Source organism: Geospiza fortis, unplaced genomic scaffold (genome assembly GCF_000277835.1).
Source record: "Geospiza fortis unplaced genomic scaffold, GeoFor_1.0 scaffold23, whole genome shotgun sequence".
NCBI lineage: Eukaryota > Metazoa > Chordata > Aves > Passeriformes > Thraupidae > Geospiza > Geospiza fortis.
This window is the reverse complement of record NW_005054303.1, coordinates 11,744,346-11,769,334: the sequence shown is the minus strand read 5'-3', so window position 1 is coordinate 11,769,334 and position 24,989 is coordinate 11,744,346. Positions and strand designations below refer to the sequence as shown.

The 24,989-nt window shown below is 50.4% G+C and overlaps 1 protein-coding gene across 4 annotated transcripts in view; it reads left to right on the top strand.

Moving 5' to 3' along the window:
- DAAM1 (dishevelled associated activator of morphogenesis 1) overlaps nucleotides 1-24,989 on the top strand; it is a 75,811-nt gene that overhangs the window by 39,981 nt on the left and 10,841 nt on the right. For 3 of the 4 annotated variants that reach the window (XM_031066152.1, XM_014311863.2, XM_031066151.1), the window contains 16 exons: nucleotides 3,619-3,690; nucleotides 4,873-4,967; nucleotides 6,847-7,180; nucleotides 8,303-8,413; nucleotides 8,539-8,642; nucleotides 9,043-9,109; nucleotides 9,433-9,550; nucleotides 9,665-9,803; nucleotides 10,137-10,195; nucleotides 10,524-10,711; nucleotides 11,014-11,211; nucleotides 11,305-11,412; nucleotides 15,397-15,426; nucleotides 16,722-16,825; nucleotides 22,244-22,328; nucleotides 23,101-23,207. In XM_031066152.1, the coding sequence (XP_030922012.1) occupies nucleotides 3,619-3,690; nucleotides 4,873-4,967; nucleotides 6,847-7,180; nucleotides 8,303-8,413; nucleotides 8,539-8,642; nucleotides 9,043-9,109; nucleotides 9,433-9,550; nucleotides 9,665-9,803; nucleotides 10,137-10,195; nucleotides 10,524-10,711; nucleotides 11,014-11,211; nucleotides 11,305-11,412; nucleotides 15,397-15,426; nucleotides 16,722-16,825; nucleotides 22,244-22,328; nucleotides 23,101-23,207 (1,919 nt within the window). The remainder of the gene's footprint in view (nucleotides 1-3,618; nucleotides 3,691-4,872; nucleotides 4,968-6,846; nucleotides 7,181-8,302; nucleotides 8,414-8,538; nucleotides 8,643-9,042; nucleotides 9,110-9,432; nucleotides 9,551-9,664; nucleotides 9,804-10,136; nucleotides 10,196-10,523; nucleotides 10,712-11,013; nucleotides 11,212-11,304; nucleotides 11,413-15,396; nucleotides 15,427-16,721; nucleotides 16,826-22,243; nucleotides 22,329-23,100; nucleotides 23,208-24,989) is intronic. The other variant, XM_031066153.1, reaches the window with a different exon arrangement.

Genomic DNA, 24,989 nt, shown 5'->3' with positions numbered 1-24,989 from the left:
TCCTGCAGGTCAGGAGCCTGTGGGCAGGCTCCTTCCAGGTGCAAATAGGTTGAGAGCAGCCTTGAAATTGCTTTGAGGCACCACTGGCTGAGCCCCCACCTCCTCTGCCCAGTGGCCATTGGGAAATGAAGGAAATACAGGCTAGAATTAAGGAGGAGGTTTTTCACAGAAAGAGTGGTCAAACACTGGAATCATCTTCCCAGGGAGGTGGTGGAGTCACCATCTCTCGATGTATTTAAAAAAAAGACTGGATCTGGCACTTGGTGCCATGATCTGGTTGAGGTGTTTGGGCATGGGTTGGACTCGATGATCTTAAAGGTCTCTTCCAACCTTGTGATTCTGTGAAATCTGGCAGGAAATCTGACACTCCAAGGGGGAGGCTCAAGGGCTGTGGAAGTGTCAGGCTCATAACCAAGGCATGACAGGGCTGGGGAGTGTGAAATCTCCTTGGGATGGCTGGAGCTGCCAGATTGGTGACCCTCACTTGGGAAAGCTCCTGCTAATGACTGGGCACTGCTTTCCCTGCAGTGCTGAGGAGGGGATGGAGCTCATTTATGGGGTTCACATCACAGCAGCCACTGTCACTGCCACCATGGAACAGAACAGCATCCATCAGCCCCATGCACAGAGCTCAGGACAGCAGAGGCTGTGACATGACAGGGTGACCTGGTGACACCAGGGCTGCAGCTGATGGGATTTGTGGTTTTGCCAGGCCCCTGGAAAGAAGAAACAGGTGAGGGGCTCAGGTGGAACAAAGCAGGGGTGCAGCAAGGGCTGCCCTTGTCTGTGCAGCTTTGGCGTGGCTTAATTTTCACAGCTGAGCACACGTGGGCCTGGAGGACAGTGAGGGATGTTGATGTGCAATTAAAGCCATCAATGTCTCTAACAGGGCAGCTCAGCCTGGGTTCCAGCAGGGTTCAGATCAGCCCTCACTTCTTTGCTGCTTGAGAGCACCCACAGCAGCCTCAGCCCAAAGAAAAAGGGTTTGGGAGATGCTCAGTGGTGCAGTGGAGCATCCTGGAGACATTCACATCCCCAGACGCACCCTGCGTGCTGGGAAAGCATTTTTCACACTCACCCTTTCAATGCCTGGTGCTGGAGATGTTCCTCCCTGCCCCTGGCGCTGAGCAGAGCCTTGTGACTCACTTCCCTCCGGGCTGTGCCTTTGCCAGGAGGTTTCTTTACCACCAGGAGCACACCAGAGGACACTTCTCAGTGTGCTGTAGACCATTAGCCCCAGCAATTACCGCTGAGCCACGTCCTGCAGGGAGCTGAGGGGAGGGAAGCCCCTGCCCTGATCTTTGCCTGCTTTATTGTGCAGCCCCCCTTTGCCTGGGAAGCTGCTTTCTGAGGAGCCTGCCCAGCTGCTGGTCGGAATTAATGAGGTTCTGCTGCACTTAATTGAGAGCACTCTCTAAATTGGGGGTTTCAGGGAGGAAATGCAAGAGCCCGAGGGAGCCGAGCAAAGGGAAATATTTATAATGCAGCACGTTAATTATAAATGAGCAGTTTAGCCAATTTTGTTGTTCAGCCTCCCCTCCACCCCCCTGGAGACCTTTATTTGCTCCAGTGCTTCTTTTCAACCCTCACAGGTGTTCCCAGCACAGGGCAGGTCCTGGGCTGTGGGCTGAGCCAGCCCTGCTGCTTTGCCTCCCCATTCCTCAGCAGGGATCTCACTCCCTGCCCAGATGTGCTGGGCACATCTGGACACCTCCTGCTGCTGTGCCATGCTGGGGACCTGCCCACCTTTCCAGCTGGTGTTTCTGATAAGGCAAGCCTCTGGACCTTGCCATCTTTCCCATCTGGACACCTCTTGCTGCTGTGCCATGCTGGGGACCTGCCCACCTTTCCAGCTGGTGTTTCTGGTGGGAAAGAGATGCTCCTTATAAAGAGGGACAATGGGAAGGACCTTCTCTGACACCTCCAGGAGGTGACAGGATGGTGCTCAAGGCACCTGTGAGTGTCCCAGCTCTCCCCTGGAGCCCATTTGCAATGCTGGACTCTAAAGTGGGGCAGGAAAGCTGGGAAATTCAGAATGCCCCCAAGCTTTGTGCAGAGCCCTGGCAGGGCACAGAGAGGGTTGGCACGAGTGCCCAGGGCTCAGTGAGGAGCTGAAAGCCCCCATGGCCGTGTCAGACACAATTGACAGTGAGCAGACAGGTGGCCTGAGCCTCAGCCCAGCTGCTTGGCACCTCTGAGGGACTGTGGGGTCAGGAGAAAGTGTTAAAGCAAAGGGCAGAGCTTTCCAGGCCCCTTGGTGCTCTCACACTTGTGTTGTCCCTGCCTTGGGGCCAGGCACAGCAAAGGAAGGGTCAGGTCTGCAGGCACCCCTGTTCTGCCCAGGGGCAAACTGAGTCTCATCCAAATTACCTGTCCTTCACTCTGCTTGTCCTCATCTTGGGAAGTTTGGATGCACAGGAGTTTTCCAGATCAGCCTCTTGAGGCACAGTGAATGTTTGGGGCTCGCTGAAGGAGCTGCGGTTGTTTGTGAGCACAGAGCTGGGGGCAGAGAGGAGCTTGTGTCCTGCTCCCCCCATCACAGGTGTTTGGGGTGTGGGATGAGGTTTACAAACAGCTCTGAAAGTTAGGGAAGGGGCAGAGCCATGCAGCCAGCCAGGCTGTGATCAGGAGATGGTTTCTGATGGAAGATGCTGGGGATCTGTGTAGAATTTGTTGACTCCTAGACACACATTTGTTGACTCCTAGACACACATTTGTTGACACACAGCCTAGACCTGTGTGGCATTTCTGCTGTGAAATCCTCTTCTTCTTTTGATTTATATGGCTTTAGGAAAATAAAGTGGGGGAAAAGGTTAATTATGAATTATTCCCTCAAATTCTGCCTGCTTGCTCCGTGCAGCCCCTGGGAATGTGCAGCATTACCTGAGCTGGGCTCAGAGGTAACTGAGGGATTTTAATCCTTCAATCCTGTCCTACAAGAACAAGGTAGAACCTGAAAACCCCTCATGAACCCTGACAGATGCAGGGCATCATGGACCACGATGGCCAGATGAGGCTCTGCATCACTCAGTGTCACAGACCATGGCCCTGGGGTGACATCCTTTAAGAGGTGACATTGCCAGATGCATGTTCCCTCCCAGTGACTTATGAAGTCCCCAGAGGAACTGTTGTGCCTGGAGTCTCTCTTAGGCTGTTGGTATGTTGATAAGTCACGGTTCTGCTCCAGGAGTGCAGCCTAGACCACGTCACATTTAAACATCCTTCATTGCTTGTAAACATTTTCCCCCCTGAGCATACTCAAGGCTGTGCAGCCAAAGCTTCAAGGGCACTGTGCAGTTGAAACAAGAGAGATTTGGATGTAAAATTTCAGTCTGGTTTCCCTGAAGCTGATAATCACAAGACTGATGCAGTTATCAGTGGGGCAGTGTTTGGTCACAGGCAGGTGGTGTAATTGTATTTATGGCAGTTCAATAAATCTGGTAATGTTTGCATAGCTGGAGTCAGGGGGAGCTCAGAATACAGAAAGTCACACTAATATTAAGTAATGCAAGAGCTCAGGGGTGCTTCAGAAATGGTTGGTCACGAAGGCCAGGGGCTGTTAATACTATTTTTTACTAATCTGGCTTTGTTTCACTTTTTTTTTTATCCCCTACCCAGGACCAGGAAGAAAATAAAGGAGCCACCAGCTGGCCAGAGTTCTACATTGATCAGCTGAATTCCATGGCTGCTGTGAGTATCCCCCAGAGCCCTGGTGCCTCTGAACCCCAGGTGGGGCAGCAGCAGGGTGGGGACAGTGCCAGCACTGTGCCTCAGAGGGTGGCAGTGTCACCTGTTAGGTCACAGGTACAGCTGCACAGTGGAGATGTTCCTGCAGCACCTGGGGTGTTCTGTGCAGCCACAGAACCATAGATGGGGTTTGGGTGGGAAGGGACCTTAAAGGACGTCCAGCTCCAACCCCCTTCCACCAAACCAGGTAGCTCCAAGCCCCATCCAGCCTGGCCTTGAGCAGTCCCAGAGGGATGAGCAGGGGCTGTGAGCCAGCAGGGAGTGTGCTGATCCCTCTGGGAAGGCAGGAACACCCAGTGCTGGCCATGGGCTGCCAGCCAGGCAGGGCCCTGAGCCTGAGCAGAGCTTGTGATCAAAGCCTGCCAGATGCCTGCAGGGTGCCTTTGATCCCCCTGACGTGCTGCTGAAGAGGAGCTGGGTTCAATGGAGGGGTCAGCACAGCTCCTCATATCTGCTGGGAGCCTTTCTGCCTTGGATTAGCCTCAGCCAGGGCTGGCAGGGCTCACCCTGACACCTCTGGGGCCCAGCACTGCTGGCTGCTGCAGGACCCACTCAGGGAGCTGCTTTAGCTGCAGCTGTGCCTCGTGCATGCCCAGGGAGCAGGCAGCCCTGGTGCAGGAGGCAAATCCCAGCCCCAGCCCCAGCTGGAGAGCAAAACCCAGTGTGGGAGATGCATCCTGTGCACACAGCCCTGTCCCCAGCTGAGATGGACACTGCTGGGTTGCACTGGGATGGCTGTTCACCATCCCCATGGCCTACTCTGGATGATCTCCAACAGCCCAATGCCTTTTTTGGATGTCTTTTTTTACATCGTGGTGCCCCAAACTGCCCCCGGTACTCAAGGTGAGGCCAGGGCAGTGCAGAGCAGAGCAGGAGTTGTGTGGGGGCTTGGAGACAGTGCCTTCATCCCTCTGTCCCCATCCAGGCTGTCTCCTTGCAGAGCATGGAGTGGTTTTCCTCACTGCTCCTTTTCCCGAGTTCTGGGATTGCCATCAGGATTCCAGACTCCCAGGGTGGGTTTAGGATCCCCATGGCTTGGCACAGTGGGTGGTGGGCACTGCCACTGCCACTCCTTGGGCACACAGGGAGATTCCCCTTCTGATCTCTGCCTTCCTCCTTGCACAGAGAAAATCCCTGATCGCCTTGGAAAAAGAAGATGAGGAGGAGAGAAATAAAACAATCGAAAGTTTGAAGACTGCACTGCGGACAAAACCAATGAGGCAATTCCTTTTCCTTTTCCTTTTCCTTTTCCTTTTCCTTTTCCTTTTCCTTTTCCTTTTCCTTTTCCTTTTCCTTTTCCTTTTCCTTTTCCTTTTCCTTTTCCTTTTCCCTTTCCCTTTCCTTTTCCCTTTCCCTTCCCCTTCCCCTTCCCCCTTCCCCTTCCCTTGTTGTGGCTTTGGATTTGAGTTCTCTGGCAGAGCAGGGGGTTAAATAAAAATGTAAATGGGAGGTGAGGACTCTGAGGCACTAACTGCCTTTTTTTGGTTTCACCAACTGCTTTTTTTTTGTGTCACATTTTGTCATTTTGTTCCTTTTTCTTGGTCCTTTTAGTGACCAAGAGCCACCAAGACCTCCTTGTTAATTCAGGCAAATCTGGCGACTTTTGTATTTTTCCAAATTTTCCTTTGTGCTGAACAGAATGTAAAAATTCCTTGAAGATTGATTTTTTTCCCCAAGAAAACAACAATTTTTATTGTTCAGCTAGGACCCTTGTTTCAACTCCTCTTGCACTTTATAAGGGAATAAAGTCACATGAATCTTCAGGCTTTTATGAAATGGAAAACACTATTTGATGGGAGGATAAATGAAGGCTAGGATGCTTTCTGAATGTGTCTGTAGCTTTTCCTAATTTCATTTTCTCTGGAGTCTGCATGCACACTTTTGCAACACCTCAGGTGCCTCAGGTTGACATTTTCTGATGGGAATATGTTCCATTGGGAAGTGCCTGACCTCTTTTGGTTATGGAAGAAACAAATTTACTATTTCTTGCAAATACCTTTCCCTTTTCCACCTGTGGTTAATGGTAAGAAATTCCCAGGGTCTGAGGTGAGCATCTGATTTCTGTGGCACCTGGACCTTGGGGGTGCTGGCCCCTGCAGTGAGCAGGGCTGCTGGCCAGCCAGGAAACTTCATAAAATCCTTAAAAGTGATGTTTGAGTGTTTTTTGAGGGATGCAGCAGGCTCTGTAGAAAATTTTACCTGTTGGACCTACCTCTGCACCCAGGGAAGTGAACACCAACTTTCCTGTTGACTTTGGCTGGAAGAAGAGCAGCTTTGAAGCAGAGAAAGCAGTTTTCCCCAAGCCTGCAATTGCTCCTTTTGTTGCTGCCCATCAGCATGGCTTGTTTTGAATTAAAATCATCCCAGTGCTGGGATGTTCTTGGCTCGTTTGCCTTCCCAGCCTTTTGCCAAAGCAGAGGACACCCAGCCTGGGTGGCACTGGGCATGGGGGCCCTACAATGCCTCAGCAGGGTGCAGGGCTGGGTCTGCCTGCCCTGGTGAACCTGCCTGGGCAGTGCCCTGTGTTTGCTGTTTGCTCTCTGTTCAGTGGTGTTGTAAATCATCGTAAAAATCAGAAATCCCTTAACACTGGGAGCTGTGCCTGAGGGAGGAGAAGGGTGTGGATGGTGAGGCAGGAGAGGTGACACTGAGGTGTCTGCAGCTGATGAGGAGGTGACTTCAGGGCTTGGGATCTTCTTCCAGTTCAAAAATTGTCTCAAAACTCAGGTTGGTATTTTTTTCAGTGTGACTGCAAACTTCCAAACTCCATCCTGAGACTTGTGTTGGTGGCTGGGTTAGCTGGTTCTCTTTGAAATATCCTCACTCTGAGGAACCTTGTGCAGGTAGCACAGGCAACCAGGCTCCAATTAAATCGATTTTTACACCCCCCATCCCTGTGTCTGGGCCACAGGAGTCCTTCAGGCTTTCTGATGAAAGTATATTCCATGAACAAGTATACAGGATGGTTCTAGGTGTACATCAACAGACTGTTTGGGGGTAAAAGGCCAATCATAAATGAATAAATAATTAATAAATAATTGAATTAGTTAATAATTAATTTATAAATAATTATAAAGTGAAAACCCCCTTTTCTGGCAGGTTTGTGACCCGCTTCATCGACCTGGATGGCTTGTCATGTATCCTCAACTTTCTCAAAAGCATGGACTATGAGACGGCCGAGTCTCGAATACATACCTCGCTCATTGGATGTATAAAAGCACTAATGAACAACTCCCTGGGCAGGGCCCACGTCCTGGCCCACCTGGAGAGCATCAATGTCATTGCTCAGAGTCTGAGCACAGAGAATATTAAGACAAAAGTGGCAGTGCTGGAAATCATGGGCGCCGTGTGCCTGGTTCCCGGGGGCCACAAGAAGGTACTGGAGGCCATGCTGCACTACCAGAAATATGCCAGTGAAAGGACTCGTTTTCAGGTAGGTGGGTGTGCTGGTTTTGGTTTGGTAATTTGAGATTTTTTACTAATTTTGAGATTTTTTTACTAATTTTGAGGGGTTTTTTTTTGGTTATTGGATTAAAGAGGATGGTGGGTTTGGTGTCGGTTAATTATTGGTGTGTTTACTTCTTGTTGTGAGGTAGGATTAGGAGAAAGGTAAAGCAGGTTTAAAACTTTAAAAGGGTATAAAGAAAAATTTATTAATAGTAATTAAAAAGAAAAAAGGTAGTAGGAATTAAAATAAACTCTTCAGAGCACTTCACTCCAAAACCTATTTTTTTCTTATTGAAAATGAAAAGAAACAAAACCTAAAATTTCTAGTCAGTTTATTATTTCTAAAATAGGTTTTTTTCAGTTTACTTAGGGAGATAAGTTTTTTTTGTTAATGTTGTAGAGATTTTTTATCAGAGGGAAAATACAGTTCTTTTGTGGTTTTCTAATTTCTTCACTGATAACAGTTCTTTGGGGAATCCTGTTACCATGAAGTCCCTCCTGTCTTCTACAAGTTTTCTTACAGTTTGTTGATGGGTTATGTTGATTTATGGGGTATTGTTTTAAAGATGAGTTGTTTAAAGCTAAAAATTTTCATTATTTATTTCTAAATAAGTTCCTTTATTTCTAAATTTTCTTCCTTGGGAATGAAAAGTTTTACATCACTGCCCTAGATTTCCTCCATTCCAAACCACAACAGTGGGTCTCCACTCACCCCTCAGCCCTTGAAATTCAGCATTCCTGACCCTTTCTCCTCCTGAATATCTAAATGGCAGCTTGCAAATGTTTTGTTATGGCTGTTTGGAAGTTGAAAAATCCAGAATTACCCCAGAGCTGTGTCTGATGAGATCTGCAGCCGAGCAAGGAGGGAGGAAACAGTTATTTAAGGTGAAACCCACCAAAAAAAAGGCTTGTTTGTGCAGGTTCCCTGGGACCAGAGCTCTGCAAGGCTGCAGCATTCCTGGATGGGCTGGTGCTGGCCCACATGGGTGCTGGGGTGGCCAGCAGCTGATGGAGCATCACCAGGAGCTGCTCCTGCCCGTGTTCCCTGGCTGTTTGGGCAGCACTGGGGCTGTCACAGGGCACTGACCTGAGCCCTTGTGTTTGGCAGACGCTGATCAACGACCTGGACAAGAGCACGGGCCGGTACCGAGATGAAGTGAGCCTCAAGACAGCCATCATGTCCTTCATCAACGCTGTCCTGAGCCAGGGGGCAGGCGTGGTGAGCACCAGGGCTTGGCACAGGGAGGCCTTGGGGTGTGCTTGGGGGGTTTATTTTATTTTATTTCAGTGAACTTTCTGAGGGTGTGCGCCTTGCTGTGCTGAGCCCACACCTGTGCCTTGCAGGAAAGCCTGGATTTCAGACTCCATCTGAGATATGAATTCCTCATGCTGGGCATCCAGCCAGTCATTGACAAACTAAGGCAGCATGAAAATTCAACCCTTGACCGGTGAGTAGGGACCCCCAGCACATTTGTGAGTTTTGTCTGCTGCCCTTGCTTCAGGTGTTGGCCTGGAGTCACACCTCTCATAGAAATTCCTTGCTGTCTCCAGAGAGGGAGAAGAAAATCCCAACATGGTTTTGCTGCATTCTAATGTAGGGTTGAGCTGGGGAGGATGTGCCATCAGGGGATGCTGTCAGCCCTCATCCACCTCTTCTCATCCCAAAAGGCTCCTTGCACATCCTATAGTGACTAGGAAGTCAGAGCTGAAGGTCCCTTTGGTATTTCAAGCCCTCCCAGTGTCTGGTCTGCTGACAGACCAGCTGCCTGTAATTTATTAATTGTCACATTTATATCTGCTTTTAACAGGTTGTTCTGGTTTGGTTTTTTTCCCCCTTTCTTTCCTCAGGCACTTAGATTTCTTTGAAATGCTTAGAAATGAAGATGAACTGGAGTTTGCCAAAAGATTTGAGCTGGTGAGTACGAATGCTGCTGATGCAGACATGGCACTCAGTGTCATGGTTCACAAAGGGACAAAGAGTGGTCTTCTGGGTAAGATGTGGAGCTTGGAAATCTTTTCTGTTGCCCTGCTCTTTGCAACATCTGTCCTAGAGCCTGCTTGAGCCCTTTTGTGCTTTGCCTGCCCAGCAGCTCTGTTTGCCCCTCGCAGGGCAGTGAGGCCAGTTTGTCTGTCAGTTTTGGGGTGAGGGTGGCTCATGGGGTGTGCAGCTGAGACTCAGGGATCAGGAGATGCTGTTGTGGCTGCAGTGGCCTGACCTTGCCTGGCTCCTGCCCACAGGTCCACATTGACACCAAAAGTGCAACTCAGATGTTCGAGCTGACGAGGAAGAGGCTGACGCACAGCGAGGCGTACCCGCACTTTATGTCCATCCTGCACCACTGTCTCCAGATGCCTTGTGAGTCCCAGGAGAGGCCAGGAAAGCCAGGGCTTGGTTGTGACACTGCTTGTGCCCAGCAGTGTCACAGCCTCCCCTTTGCTCACGTCAGTCTGTCCCTTTCCTTCCCTGCAGATAAAAGAAGCGGCAACACCGTCCAGTACTGGCTGCTGCTGGACAGGATCGTGCAGCAGATTGTCATCCAGAGTGACAAAGGGCAGGACCCTGATGCCACTCCCCTGGAAAACTTCAACATTAAAAATGTTGTACGAATGTAAGTGCTCAAGGGTCACTGTTCCTTGCTGGTCACTGTCACACAGTGATGTTCCAGCATCCCTGGAGCTGTTGGCTTCCCAGGACTCACTCACCCCACCTTAGCAATGAAGCCCACCCCTTTTGTTAGGCAGCATTTGCAAGTAATATTTGAGATTTAGGAGTTTTTCTGTGTTCTCTGATGAATTTTATATAACCCTGCTGAGGGCAGACACAGCAGAGCTATTAGTTTGGAGCCTTAAATTCCACTTTCTCAGTCATGTTCCTTGCTGGTGATGGTCTCCTCTTTGCTGTGGTAGGATTGTCTCATGTGCTACATCTCCTCTCCCTTTAGGTTAGTCAATGAAAATGAAGTGAAACAGTGGAAAGAACAAGCAGAGAAAATGAGAAAAGGTGAGTGGTGGAGGAATACACAGTGTGAACTCTAACCTTGGCTAAGCAGTTACCATACACATGTATTTATATGTTTATTTATACATTTATCTGCAGGCTTTATTGAAGGGCTGAAATAGTGTCATGCCATGGGGCTGACATGGTAAATGGGCAAAGCAAATAATATTTTTGATGGAGAGGCTCCAAATGGGGTATTGAGGCAGAGCACAGGCTCCCTTTTGCCAGCTGCAGCTTCTCTGCAGGGCAGAGTGGGGTTTAGCCCCCCGTGGGCTGCTGTTGGCAAAAAGGAGTGTTTGTCACTCAGAGTGGTCTCCTGGGGCTGTTTCAGAGCACACAGAGCTGCAGCAGAAGCTGGAGAAGAAGGAGAGGGAGTGTGATGCCAAGGCCCAGGAGAAGGAGGAGATGATGCAGACGCTGAACAAGATGAAGGAGAAGCTGGAGAAGGAGTCCAGCGAGCACAAGCAGGTCAAGCAGCAGGTGGCAGATCTGACAGCACAGCTCCACGAGATGAGCAGGGTGAGACCTCAAACCAGTCTGTCACCCCCTGCATGTGCTGTGGGGTGATTCCAGGAGGCTCAGCTGCATGGGAGGGCTGAGAAAGAGGCTTGTTGGAAGAGCCACCAAGGTGTCTGTCCCTAGCGATGGGCTGATTCTGCCTCTCAGCTGCATTGAGCCTCAGTCAGGAATGTTGAAGTCTGTGAATGCTTCCTTTGTTCCCTAAAATTTAACCAAATCAATTAAAAATCAGCATGGGGGTATTTCTTAGGTGGTGTTCCCTAACTCCATATGACCAGTCCCCATTCCTCTTTCTCTCCCAGAGGGCAATCTGTGCTGCCAGTCCTGGAGGACCTCCCATGGCACCAGCTCCAGGTGGTCCCCCACCTCCCCCTGGCCCCCCACCCCTGGGGGGGCTGATGCCTCCCCTTGGGGCACCCCTGGGCATGGCCTTCAAGAAGAAGAGCATCCCTCAGCCAACCAACGCCCTCAAGTCCTTCAACTGGTCCAAGCTTCCAGAGGTAAGCTGGGCAAAAATTTGGGCAGTGATGCTGGAGGTGATGTGAGGGCAGTGGGTGAGGACCCCCACCTACAATGCTCCCACTGTCTTGCAGAACAAGCTGGCAGGCACCGTGTGGACCAACATAGATGACACAAAAGTGTTCAAAATCCTGGACCTCGAGGACCTGGAGAGGACATTCTCAGCCTACCAAAGACAGCAGGTAACAGCTGGCCCAGGGTGGGCACACCTGGGTGAGGTGCCACCACTATGGGATCGCGTGGTTTCGCAGGTGGTCCCAAAACACATCTCCCATCATTATTTCATACCAAAGCCATGTTGGCCAGATCAGCTCCATCTGCTTTGTCCTCCCATCCGTGTGCCAGAGCCTTGCTGTTGAGGCAGCTGTTCATGGCTCATGTGCCTGATTCCACACACCTGACCATGTGCACCCTGAAGATGGATCACCAAAAAAACACACACACAAAAACAAAAAAAAAAGAGACAGGGAATATTATGAAAATAACCCCCAAATGTGGCCACAGTTGGGTAATATTTTTGGATTGCTCCTAACAGCAACTTCTCCATGTGTCTGAATTGGGTGGAAAATTTCTATCCCTCTCTGGCCAAGAGGGACTAAGTTTTGCCCACATCTACCATGGGTGGGTCTCTTCTTTTATTTTTGTAGTGAGCCAAGAGCAAAATGTGAGCTTTGAACAAATATCCCAAACCAAAATAATGTCATCGCAGGCAAAACTCTCTGCTTTTTAATCTCCTGCTCAAGCACTGTAGCCCCAGTTTGGAAGGCATCAAAGCACATGAAGAAAATTAGACATTTTACCCCAGGCAGGGTGAAAACGGCAAAAGCAATGAGTGTTTCAAGGAGGCAGGAGAAAAAGCAAGGAGAGAGGCTGAAAAAGGATGTTCACCTGCTGAACACCTGGCTGTGCTGCTGGGAGGAGAGAGCAGCTTGTGTGCTTTGTGCCAGGAAGGAGTGGACCAGACCCATAAGCTCATTAGGCAGTGTGAGAGTTTAATCTGTTCCAGAGGCTAATTGAGGGAGAGATCAGGGTGGATTAGAGCAGGGCAAACATCAAGAGTAACCCACCAGCAGTACGTGCTGCCTGCCCCAGTGTTTTGGGAAGAGGTGACCACAGCAATGTCTCTTTCTCCTGGCATTCTTTGAGCTTGACTCATTCCTACTGCAGGGCATGTCTGAGGACAAGGGATGGAAATGGAAGAGGAGCAAGAATAGAAACCTGAGTGTCAGCAGGATGGTTTGCCCTCGGGCCCCAGCCCATGAGTCACCTGGTGTGATGAGGATTATTGCCAGGCAGGAATTTAAAAATAATTTGGCTTGGCTGAGGTCCTGCTGGGTGAAGTGGCTGGGTAGGTCTGGGGCCAGGAGGAGCGGGGAGATGGCGCAAGGAGAGCTGTGACATGGGATGAGGACCAGAAAGGAGCTGAATGGAGGAGCCAGGGGGCTGGGGTGGCACTGGCAGAAGATGCTGTGAGAGCATCTGAAAGGCAGATGGGAGAGACAAGGCAAAATCCCACCTGTGAGATGCTGCTGGGGCTGGAGCTGCCCTTGGGGCCGTGATGCACAAGTTCCTTGTGGCTCACTCGGTGTGAGTGGAGCCATGGGACACATCTCCCTGGGCCTGAGGGCTGTGTTTGTCCAGCTGGGAGTCCCCAGGGTGCTCCCAGTGTTAGTCCCAGGATGGAGAGGGGGTCATGGCTCTGCAGCCAGCACCAGTGTGTGGGGTTGGGGGTGCTCCATGAGATCAGGAGAAGTGGAGGTGGTTGAGTAGGAATGCTCCCTGCCCATGGTTGCACTAGAGGTTCTTTAAAGTCCCTTCAGCCCCAGCCATTCTGTGACACATGCAAACCACGGGGCTCTGTGTACATGGAGGGGGGCTGGGGCAGTGAACAGCCTGTCCCTGAGGCACAATGAACTCAGAATAATGGTTTCACAACTCCCAGCATTTTCGAGCTCCAGCAAAACTTGGTTTCTGTCACGAAGAAGCAAGGGAGGAGCAGGGTTCTCCCTGCCTGTTCCCTGTCTTGGGCCACTTGCTCAGTGGTGATGCCTCTCCCTTGTCCTGGATCCCAACAGCCACAGGACATGGGGCATCAGGGGCTGCCTGTCTGCATGCCCCCAGACAAGGCAGAGCTCTGGAAATGCCTGCTCAGGGGGTGCATTGCTGTGGCCCTGCCCCAGCAGGACTGGGGGGCAGCAGGCAGAGGTGTGTGCAGTGCACAGAGCTCTCTGACCCCCCCGGGGTGGCTGCTGTGGGGCTGCCTTTGCTGGGATTTGTCTGGTTTTGCTGCCAGAGCGCCTGGGAATCCCAAAGTGCTGCACAGACCCGAGGCTTTAACCATGTACTTAATTTTAAGCATCTCTTTAAATGTTTTTTCCCCACATCACAGGCTGGGATGTAAATGCAGGCTGTTAGCTGAGCTCTGCAGCTTTTGGGAAGGGCCCTTTCCATGTGGGGAGGACAGGAACCCTCTGGGCTTCCTGGGCCTCATCCCTGCCTCACAAGGCTTGAAGCTGTGAGCAGAGCATGCAGCCTCCCATCTCTGCAGATGTCCCTGTCCCCAGAGAAGGTCTGAGCCCTGCAGCTGTACAGAATACCAGCATTTGTAGGAAAGCAAACAGGAGATTTTGGCTGTGGCATGAGAACTGGCAGCAGGGTGTGACTGTAGAGATGGAGAAAAGCAAGTCCAGGACCATCAGGGCTTGAACTGCACGGGGGTTTGTGCCTCTGTCAGGGATGTCTTGAGTCTTCCTGGGGGCAGAGGCTGGGGGTGATGTTGATGAGTAGCAGTGACACAGCCAGGGCAGTTCTGGCAGGTCCTGCAGCAGTGACTGATGTAAAAGAGTCAGGGCCAAGTGGAAAAAAATATGTGTTGTTGAACCAGGGGCTTAGCAGTGAGCTGGGAAAGAATTCATCTCCCAAAAAAGGATGAAGGAAGGAAAGGCTCCAGCTCCTCCATGCAAGGGAGAGTGACCTGCACAGGGGCCAGGGACAGCAGGGCTGGGAATTGTTTGTGGGGATGGTGGCAGCACATTCAAAGCTGCTCCTCCTTGCACCATCGTGCAGCAGGGGCTGGGTCACAGTTCCTGTGAGGGAGAGGGGCAGGGATGAGGCTGGTTTGAGGCCTTTTTGTAGTGAACCTTTTCTCTACCCTAGTGCATGAGGAGCTCTCCCTCTCCCGGAGCAGGGCATTGCAAAGAAAGCCACCATGTCCTCCCTGTCCAGCAGCCTGGAGCAAGTCTGAGCATCGTGGGGCAGGTCTGAGGGTTGAAATGGAAGGAAGAGCTCCTAATTAGGGAGCAGTTGAATGAAAATAAAGATACCCATTGCAGCTTGTGGGTGTGCTTTGTGCATGTCCCACAAATGAGATTGCTGGGTGGAGATTGATCAGTCAAACACTGATCCTTAGCCTTAACTGAACCAGAGACTTTTAGCCACAAGATTCTTGATCAGCAGAGCTCAGCCAAGGGGATGGGGAAGGAAAACTCCATGTGTGTGTGTGTGTGTGCACATGTGTGTGGTGCCAGCTTTACTGCACCTGCTCCCAGCCTGCTGGGGAGAGCACAGCCAGGTCTGGGGAGGGACATGCTGCTGGTGGGCACTGGGGCCAGGCTGCTGAGCCCTGGAGAAGCAGGCAGGAGGAGGAGGAGGATGAGAACTCGAGGGGAAGCATGTTGCTGTGGCCAGTGGTGAAGTTTTGCTGCGGCCAGATTTGCTGCGGGATGCGCCTCTCCTCATTTCCACTCACCAGCCCTGTTTTTCCTGGCAGTCCCATTGGCATTTCAGTCCCTCAGATGTGCAGGAACCAGCAATTTTCCTCCAGGCACGGCAGGCTGAGCAGTGCTGTGCCTTTGGGCCAGTAGCAGGGCTTGGCCAGCATCCTCCCACCTCACCCCGTGTCCCCTGCTCACCCCTGTGCACGATGTGCCTCGGCCTGATCCCTTCATGGAGCCTTCTCTTCATCAGCTCTGCCCTCCTGCACATCCCCTAACCCACATTTTCACCTGCATCACCCCTGTTTTGGCACTGGCACCCCCATGCTGCCAACCCCCCCCCCCATACTGCACGTTTCCCTTCTGTGTGCTTCAGTTCCCTCTGGTTCTGCTGAGATCACTGAACTGCATGTGTTTTTACTGCCTTTTTCCATGCTTCTGCTATGGCTCTAGGACTTCTTTGTGAATGGTAGCTCCAGACAGGTAAGTGAGCACCTGCAGGAGTGTGGTGGTGTGGGGCTGGGGACATGGGGACACGTGGCTGCTTCTGAGGGGGGTTCATGTGGGACAAGCGGGGTTGAATCGGAGAGGTGCAAAGATCACCAGAAGGAGCAGCTTGAAAGTTGGGGCTGGGGAGGCTGGTAAGGCAGGACTCACCCTCTCTGCTGTCTGGCCTGAGGTTAAAGCCAGTGTCTGAGTCCAGGAGTTGGGTTTTTAACTCCACAGAGAAGCTCCTACCCCTGAGCAGTTTTTGTTTTCAAAAGATGGGAATAAACCCACGGGTGGAAGCTCTCTGCTTGGTCAGAGCTGGCAAGGCACAAGAGAGGGGCAGCTGGTGCTGGGTGACCTGGGGCTCGTTTTCCATCACCTGCCCCTCTTCCCACTTCTCATATCTGCATGTTTTCTTAGTTGAAACAAGAAAATGAGTAAAAAAAATGGTGATTTCAGTGCTCACTCTCAGCCCTTGCAGTGGCCATGTGCCAGGTCTCCTATGCTCATGGATGTTTAGTGTGGATCTGTAACGTTCAGGACCTTGCAGCTCCAGATTGTGTTCCTTTCAGGGGGATTAAATAGCCAGCTCTTAATTGATTAACCTTACTAAAATATGCAATATGGTAAATTAAAACCTGGGGCAACATGAACTCCTCGGGCAGCCCTACAAAGCTGCTGTTATGTACATCTGCCCATTTGCCCACAACCACAGTATTGTTACTCATCTGAAGGTGTGTAAGCCACGTAGGAGATACAGGTGCTTATTCCATACCAATTCCTGCTTTCAAATCCCTTCTTTTGGGAGGATTTCACTGAAAAAGCTGCTGGTTGCTTTTGCAAGTCTGAGAGAATGTATTAGCTGGCTCAGGAGGACTGATGCATGAAGGGTGATCACAGATGTTTGGAGCAGGGGTGAGGAACAAGAGCGATGCTGAGTGTGTTCAGCAGCCCATACTGAAATCCTCCATGCCAGGGTTTAATGAAGTATCACAAGTATGTATGCTGAGAAAGCCAGCCTTTATTTATTCAGCAGCTCCCCTGTGTTTGCAGATTTTTAAATCTTCCCTGTCTGAGAAAATATTTACATTTCTAACCAGTGGCTTCAAAGCCAGCTCTGGTTTATGAAATGACTTTCTGTGTTTCAGTCACAGGCGAGGGGTTTTACCCATAACCTGTGGTGCCACTCCTGATTTATGGGGGCCCACTGTGTATCACACTGAGAGTACTAAATGTCCTTGCTGCTCCATGGCTCTTCTCCAGGCTTTTCTTCTTCTTCTTTTCTCTAGAAGGAAGATGCCATCGATGACACGTTGAGTTCCCGGCACAAAGTCAAGGAGCTTTCTGTCATAGATGGCAGGAGAGCTCAGAACTGCAACATCCTCCTCTCCAGGTAGGGTGAGAGCCTTGCTGTGGGGTGTGACAGTGTTCACAGGGGTCCCAGGATCAGGGAAGAGACAAGCCTCTGACTCCATGTTTCAGAAGGCTTGATTTATTATTTTATGATATATATTATATTAAAACTATACTGAAAGAATAGAAGAAAGGATTTCATCAGAAGGCTAGCTAAGAATAGAAAAAGAAGGAATGATAACAAAAGCTTGTGTCTCGGACAGAGTCTGAGCCAGCTGGGCTGTGATTGGCCATTAATTAGAAACAACCACATGAGACCAATCACAGATGCACCTGTTGCATTCCACAGCAGCAGATAACCATTGTTTACATTTTGTTCCTGAGGCCTCTCAGCTTCTCAGGAGGAAAAATCCTAAGGAAAGGATTTTTCATAAAACATGTCTGTGACAGTGGGGGGATGCTTAATACCCTGCCCTGAGTGTGCTCCTCATCCCTGGCTGATGACAGGAGCCAGTGCAGCAGGAGAGCAGTGACACCTGAGCCCAGCTATAGCCTTACAGCCTCAGGGTGGGGTGACTGGAGGGGGGACAGTGCCATTCAGTGGGTACGTGGCAATTTGGTGTCCTTGGAAAGCCCTCAGGGGGCTGGGATAGCCGGGACAGCCAGGGAGCTTTCACAGGAGGTGGAAGGGGGTTGATGTCACCTCTTATCTTTCTCAGCCTGGGTTTTGTTTGCTCTTTGCTGGTGGTTGAACAGGGTCAGTCTGGGCTGGGGAAGTGCTGGGTGTCAGCAGGAGCAGCACTAATTCAGCCAGGACCTTGCTGCCCGCGTCTGAATTTTGGGAAGGGGATGTTCCCCTCTTACAGCTGCCCTGGTGGTCTGACAGCCTCCCTCCCACTCCTCACCAGGCAGGCTCAGCACTGCTACCAGCAATTTAATCTGATCTCCAGATGGCTGCCAAAATTACTAAAATTGCTTTGGCAAGATAAACGACACCAATAAGACTGAATTTCCTGAGAAAAGGGAAACCAGGTTGTGGTGGTCTGAAAGGATGAGCTGTCAGTGTAGCTACTTGTAAAAAAACACCCAAAGAACAGCAGAAAATGCCACTTGTTTCTGACTCACCAGGCAAAAAATAAACCCCCCATCAGTAAAATTTAAAAATATTCACTCTGCTGTCTGGAGGCACAGAAGCTTCTGTGCCACCCAGCACTGGCCAGGATGCAGCAGCATGGCTGGCAGGTTGGCTTTGCAGCAGAATTCAGTATTTTCCCAGCCTGTGGGTTCTGTCTGGGTCTTCCAAGTGGAGATGGTGCCTTATTTGGGTGGGTACCTCAGCCCCTGGTGCTTGTCCCAGAGGTGGCTGGCAGCCTGTGGGCAGTGAGTGCCACAGCATCTGGGGGTAAAGCTGCCCTGGTTTTGGCTGGCTCTGCTCTGGGCTGCTTCTAGGGATTTTCGTGCTTCCTAGCAGTCCAAATAAAAAAGGGTGGTGATGAAAGGAGAGTTTAAAGCAGGCAAATGAGTGTGTCTGTGGCAGGCAGCTATTAGCAAGTAAAACGATGGGATTTGGGGCTGAGCTGCTCCTGGCATTCGTGGGCTGAGCGTGGAGTGGGTTTAGGTGTGATTCAGCCAGAGCTTTCAGTGTATATTTGGAAGTTAAGCACACAAATAGGTCCTTCAGTGGGAAGGGGACAGACCCAAGCACTCAACTTCAAAGGCATCTTGCACATCCTACTGAGTGAAGGTCTCAATTTCATCTCACCAGCAAACCTTTCTCTTCCAAGAAAGCAGTGGCTGGAAATGAACTGCCAGTAACTAATCCCACAAAAAGGGCAGCATGGAGGTTGCTGCCTGCCTGCCTCTCCCTGTGGGCCAGTTCCTAGGGGAGAAGCAGGATCAGACTTGCCCTGCAAGGTGGTCCTCAGGCCTCTGTATGGCTTTTCCCAGGCCCATCCTCATGCAGGGATGGATGTGTGGCTTTGAAGTTGCAGTGGCTTGCCCCAGATGCTGCTTTGGAAGTGCTTTGGAGTTCATCCCATGGTACCTCCAGGACCACAAATGAGCTTCTCTCCCCAAAATCCCTTTGGGTGATTTGATGCCAGGTGTCTCAGAGGTGATGTAGGGATAAAGCCCAAGCATCCTTTTAGCATTCTCAGGTCCAGCTCCTGCATCTCCACCAGCACACTCTGTGTATCACTGGGCAAACCCTTCTGCAGCTGCCCATCCCAAAGCTGGCCAGAGCAGTGGGTCCCTGGTCCCAAGGGTTCCAAAGGGACTGCTCTGGCAGCTGGGCTGCTGCTGTCCCACCTTGCATGGCCACCGTGGGGCTGAGCAGACTTTCACATGTGAAAGGACCTGCAGGCTTGGCCCCTGCTTTAGCCCAGACATTTGTGAGCTCACCAGGCATTGTCTGGCTCGCAGCGTGGAAAGATTGCAGCCACTGAGATACTTTATCTCTCTCTGTAGATTTATTTTTTTGCCTGTTTCCCTTGCTTTGGGAGAAATTACTGCGCAGTGAGATCACTGGATTTTCCTCCAGCTTGTAATGCAGCACAAGAACATTTTTAACACTTGCTTTTTCCTCCTGTTCTTTGGAGAAGGCTTTGCTGATGTCAGTGCCTCACCGTGTCTCCCTCTGTGAACCCACCACGTCCTTGCTTTTGCTCCCTGTGCATGGGTGTGTATTTTTAGTCCTGCTTTCTGCCAGATGCAAACCCACCCCTCTCTCCATCGTTTTCCTGCTGTGAATGGCTCATTTGATTCCCCTCTCCCAGCGAGGCGACATGAGGCATTTTTTCCCCCCTCAAAATCAATGTGGCTTTTCAGGGAGGGCGCGTCCCTTTCCTGGCAGAATTTGTTTTTCCCCTTCACACTTATTACATCCTCCACGGGGTCTGACAAAAGCAGCCCGGGCTGGTGAGCTGTCACCTCTCATTGCCAGGCTGCTGCCTCTAAATCCCTGTGACAGCAAGTCCTGTGACCCCGTTCCTCTCAGACGGCTCGCCTTCGACAGCTGCTGCCAACAATGATAATTATTGTGGTTATAGATAAGCTTCTAGCTTTCACTGGCCCCTTTCCCATCAAATTGTCTGAGAAGCTGTTTTCTTCTCGCTCTCTGCTGATGCAGAGAGCAGGCTCTTGTTCTTGGCACTGGATTGTGATGATTCCTGAGAAAAGTTGGGTTTGTTTTTTTTTTTTTGGTCCAACCTCTTTCTTTTAAAATGCATTTTTATTGTTGACTGTGCTTTCAATGAGTAAGGGCTTAGAAAAGTCACCCTCGTCTTCCCCCACCCTCCTGGAGATGAGCATGGTACTTCTCTGTGCTTTTTAGGGGTTTGCTGTGGATGAGGAGTAGCTGCCTAACCACCCCTTTCTCCCAGGAGCATTTTTGTCTCCCCAAATACCCAGATCCAGCCAATGTCTGCTTTTCATCAGGGTAGAGACTGGTGTTGGTGGTCTGAGCATTCCTTTTTCTGCTTGGGTGTAAAAGGAGTTCTCCTGCAAAAGGAGTTTCATATCCCACCTCGGATCATGTCCCATCCTGGCCACTGCCATTGTAGGGGACAGGCAGGGTGACCCCAGGATGTGGCTGCTTGTTGCTGCAAGCAGCAGAGGGGATGTTTTCTAAGAATTCTGGATTTGTTCTTTTTATGATGACCCCAACAATTGTCTTGGCCTCTGCTCAGTGCAATCTTTGATCTTCCTCCCCTGGCTGAGGTAGATTTTAATTCTCTCCTGAATTACCAGGCCCTCTCTAGGGTGCTCCCTTGAGGAGGAGGCCAGAGAGGACTGAGTGCAGGATGAGGAACATGGGCTCATAAGGAATGGAGAGTTACTTACCAGGTCTGTGAGATGCACCTGTCTCAATAAAGCTAACCCTTCATTCCAGTCTTGAGCCAAACCCAAAATATTCCAAGCCAAACCAAGCTCTTGCTGCCCTGGCCTTAGAGACCAGAGCCCTTCCTGTATCAGCTTTAGCTCCCAAAAGCCAACTCCACAGTCTCAGTCTGCTCCCTGCAGAGATGTGGGGGTGAAAAACACCCTCCTTGTTTAATTACTCAGGGTGATCAAGTCAGCTCCCCATCTTCTGTTTGATCTGCTGGTCAGGTTGACTTCCAAGGTCTCACATCCTGCTCTAGGGTGTGTTTCTGGTTTCAGCTCATTCCTTGGAGCCACATCCAGTGTTTCAGCATCACTTGGCAGCACTGATCACTGATACATGGGGTTCCTCAAACAGGTCTTTTCAACTCTGTGGTTTTTCCCTGCGTGCAAGTACAGGGAATTACATTTTTTAAGCTGGGTCTGTTGCAATGGCTTTAACCATGACTGCACGCCAGGAGAGAGAGAGAGAGAGAGGATGTAAATGGAGTTGCAGGAGTTTCTGGGCTTTCCCTTTATTTAATTTAGATTATTTTATAGACCACAATGCAAAGACCAAGAAAAATACGTGTGGTTTTGCAATCAAAGTCCTTGCAGGGAGCGGTTCCTTGCAGTCAAATTAAAGTGTAATTAATGGCTGCTGCAGCCCAGGAGGAGCTGAGGGCGTCTCTCCATCTCTCTGTTGCCTCAGCTCAGTGTGGGCTGCTGGCAGAAAGACCCCTGCCAGGAAAGCCCAGCCTGGTGGTGCTCGCTGTGACACAGTGGCCTGTGGTTTTGGAAATCTCCAATTTGAGGCTGCACCTTCAGTTCCTGTTAGGTGAGGTAGAGGAAGAAAAAGGTGGAGGAGAGGCTGGTTTCCAGCATCTTACACTTCCAAGAGCATTGAATCCCCACCCCTCCAAAGAAAACCAAACTGATGGGTTTCCTGGGATGCTGAACATCCGCTTGTCCAAATTTTGGATTTCTTTCTGATTTTTTCCTAGAGGAAGACTCCAGCCAAAGGTGGTCAGAAAAAGTGGGAGAGACAATGTGTGAATCCAAGAACAGCAGTGGAAATTGGCCAGATTTTCCTTAAGAGTTGAGGCAGTGGGTTCAGGGGCAGTGCTGAGCTGCACTCCTGAGCCTGGGCTGGGCTGTCTTCCCTGTGGGAATGTAACCTCAGTGGCCCTGTGGCCTTTGGGGGTGCTGGAACTGCAGGAGCAGCATTGCTATGGGCAGGAGTTACATCTGAAAGTTGGATCTTTAATGTACTGCTTACAGTCCTTACAGAGAGTACTGTTAAACAGGGAAATAGGGAATGGCAGCTGCAGTGTGGGGACAGGGAATTGGTTTGGGGGGATTTGACCCCCTGTTTGCAGCAGGGCCAGGGCTGCTCTGTGCTGTGCTGAGCCTTGGCAGAGCTTGGTCCTGCCACATTTCCCACACATCCTCCTTCATAACACGCTGGATAGAGCTGTTTGTGATGCTGCTGCTGGCTGGGGGTTCAGCTGTTCATGCTGCACAGGTGTGTAAGGAATCTCTCCTGAGCCTTCCCTCGCTGCTGGGCTGGGAATAACTCTCCTTTCCCTCCACCTCCCAGGCTGAAACTCTCCAATGATGAGATCAAACGAGCAATTTTGACGATGGACGAGCAGGAGGACCTCCCAAAAGACATGCTGGAACAGGTGGGCAGCGAGTCTCCTGCTCCTCTGTGGCTGCCTTATGCTGGGACAGAGCTGTGCAAAGTGCTTGAGACCAAAAGCACAGCTTTGAGTGTGCTGGGCCCCAAATTATTTACCTGCCACGTGCTGAAAAACCACACGGGTGGGTAGGAAAGCAGCTTGGTTGTGGCATCAGTGCTGGGAGCAGCATGGCCCCCATGTGCCATTCCTGTACCTGGATCTGCCCTGGGACCCTGAGGTGGGGCCATTTTGCCTTTTTGTGGCTGCAGCTTGAAGTTTGTGCTCAGTAGTGGTTTATTTTTGAAAGGTTTGACAGTGTTTTTGCAGTCCTCAAAAGGGGAATCCCATTTTCACTCCCTCTGAATCCCTTTGGAGGCATATTATTCACCTGTCCTTAAAGCTGAGCTGGTAATTGCACTTTGAGCAGAGATGTGGGAGGATTCATTTCACAAAATTTCCATCTGCTAATAAGTAGAGTTGCAGCAAATGGGAGTCCCTGACTGACATCTCCTCTGGCAGAGCTGATGTTGAAACCTCCTTGGAGCAGACTTAATTCATTTGTTGTAAAAGTTGAGTGATGGCAGGGCAGAGGCAGGAGACACTGACGCGATGGAGTAACGTGAGGAAGGTCACAGGGACAGCAATAACACTTATTTCACAGGTGCCTTGGGGTCACTGCTGAAAAGGTGTTAGACTCAAGGAAATAAATCACTTTTTAGCTCCTGAAAAAGTGTGCATGGATCTCGTATCCACTGCTGTGCTTTTTCCTGTCCAGCTCCTGAAGTTTGTTCCTGAAAAGGGAGACATTGACCTGCTGGAGGAGCACAAGCACGAGCTGGACCGCATGGCCAAGGCTGACCGGTTCCTCTTCGAAATGAGCAGGTTGGTGCCTCAGGGGACACAGTTTGGCCTTGGAAATGGGCAGGTTGGTGCCTCGGGGTTTGAAAGCAAAACCAGTGAGGGACTCCCAAGTCAGAAATACAATTTATTAGGAAAAGGAAAACAAAACCCAAACAAAATACATGCAATAATACAAAAGAAAAACCATTGACAGAGTCAGAATACAACCTGAAACACTGTTGGTCAGGGTGTTGGTAGCAGTGCAATTGGAAATGTGCCTGCAGCCCTCCTGGAGTGTCAGGGGGGGTTCTGCAGGAGCAGGGATCCTGTAGAAAAGGGTGTAGTCTTCCTCTGAAGATCCAGTGGAAGAAGAGGCAGCTGCTGCTCCTCTGGGAAATCCCGTGGAGAAGCTGTGCAGTTATTCCAGGATCTCCAGATTGTATCCAGGTAGGAATGCTTGGCTCCTCCCTCTGGGCTCACATCTCCCAATGGGATGCTGTAGTTCTTATCAGCCATGCAGTGACATTCAATGGCTGTTATCAGCAGATGTCCCCTCCCGAGGGAGGAGTGATTGTGATCACTCAGAGAGAGAGATAAGGCAAACTGCCCACTGACAAAAGATAATCTGCCGTACAGATGGTAATGGAATACATCTTGCCTTGCAACCTGGAACACTCAGGGGACACTTTTTGGCCATTGGGAATGAGCAGGTTGGTGCCTCAGGGGACACATTTTGGCCACTGTCTGCATGGGTTGGTCAGGAGGTGGCTGTTCCATGGAGCCTGCGTGGGAAATAAGCCCTTCTTACTGTTTTTCACATCAAGAAATGAGTGGGCTAAGCAGACAGGAGGGCAAGCAAGGTGCTGCAAATTATAAGGATTATTTGTGATGCTCTGGTCCTAAACTCAGGGTTATACTCCCATACAAGCAGCAGCTGGACAGAGCAGGGGAGAGGGATGGGGAAATTGATTTTTTGGTGGTTCTGGGTCGATGGTTGGACTGGATAATCCTGAAGGTCTCTTCTGACCTTGATGATTCTGAGATTCTGTGATCTAACCTGGTCAGGTGGAAGGTGTCCCTACAGGGCAGAGGGGTTGCAAATAAATGATCTTTCAGTCCTTTCCAACCAAAACTATTCTGTGATTCATTGTGGCCCAGGTGGGAAGTGCTGTTAGAATGATAACACAATGCTCCTTTCCCTTTCATCCTAATGAGTATTCAAGCCTTATGTATGTACATTTTGTCCTGCTGTGTGGATGAGTCCCACTTGTCACCTCAGGACTGACTCATCTCCAGGGCTCCTGAGACTCTATGAGACTGAAAGGAAATGTCATTTCTTCCTGCTCCTGGTAGCAATCATTTAAGACTTAGGAGTCTTCAGGGATGAATAACCTTATCTATTGCATGCACATCCTCTAGAGGTGCTGGGTTAAAATCTTGAAGATCCTTATTTGAATTGCACTGAGCTCTTTGAATTTCTTAGCTGAACTTCAAGCCAGTCACTTGTTGGCAAGGTCAGTGAGTTTTACAATCAGAGATTGCACTGGGAAATCAAAAATAGAAATGCTCCCATCCTCCCTGAGCAGTGCACCGAGGATGGGCTGTGTACTTGCTGAGTGTCACAGGCAGGCAGGATGGAGCTGTGCAGCTCAGACCTGAGCCCTCAGGGCTCACTGACACTCAGAATTAGCTTTTCTATCACAGGTCACCTTTCTTCTTCACAGGCTCTCACCCAAGTGTTGCTCCCATGCCTTCATCCTTTGGAAAGCACAATGTGCTGATGCAAATGTTTTCCTTGATTTTTAATTTTGCCTTGTGGTCTGT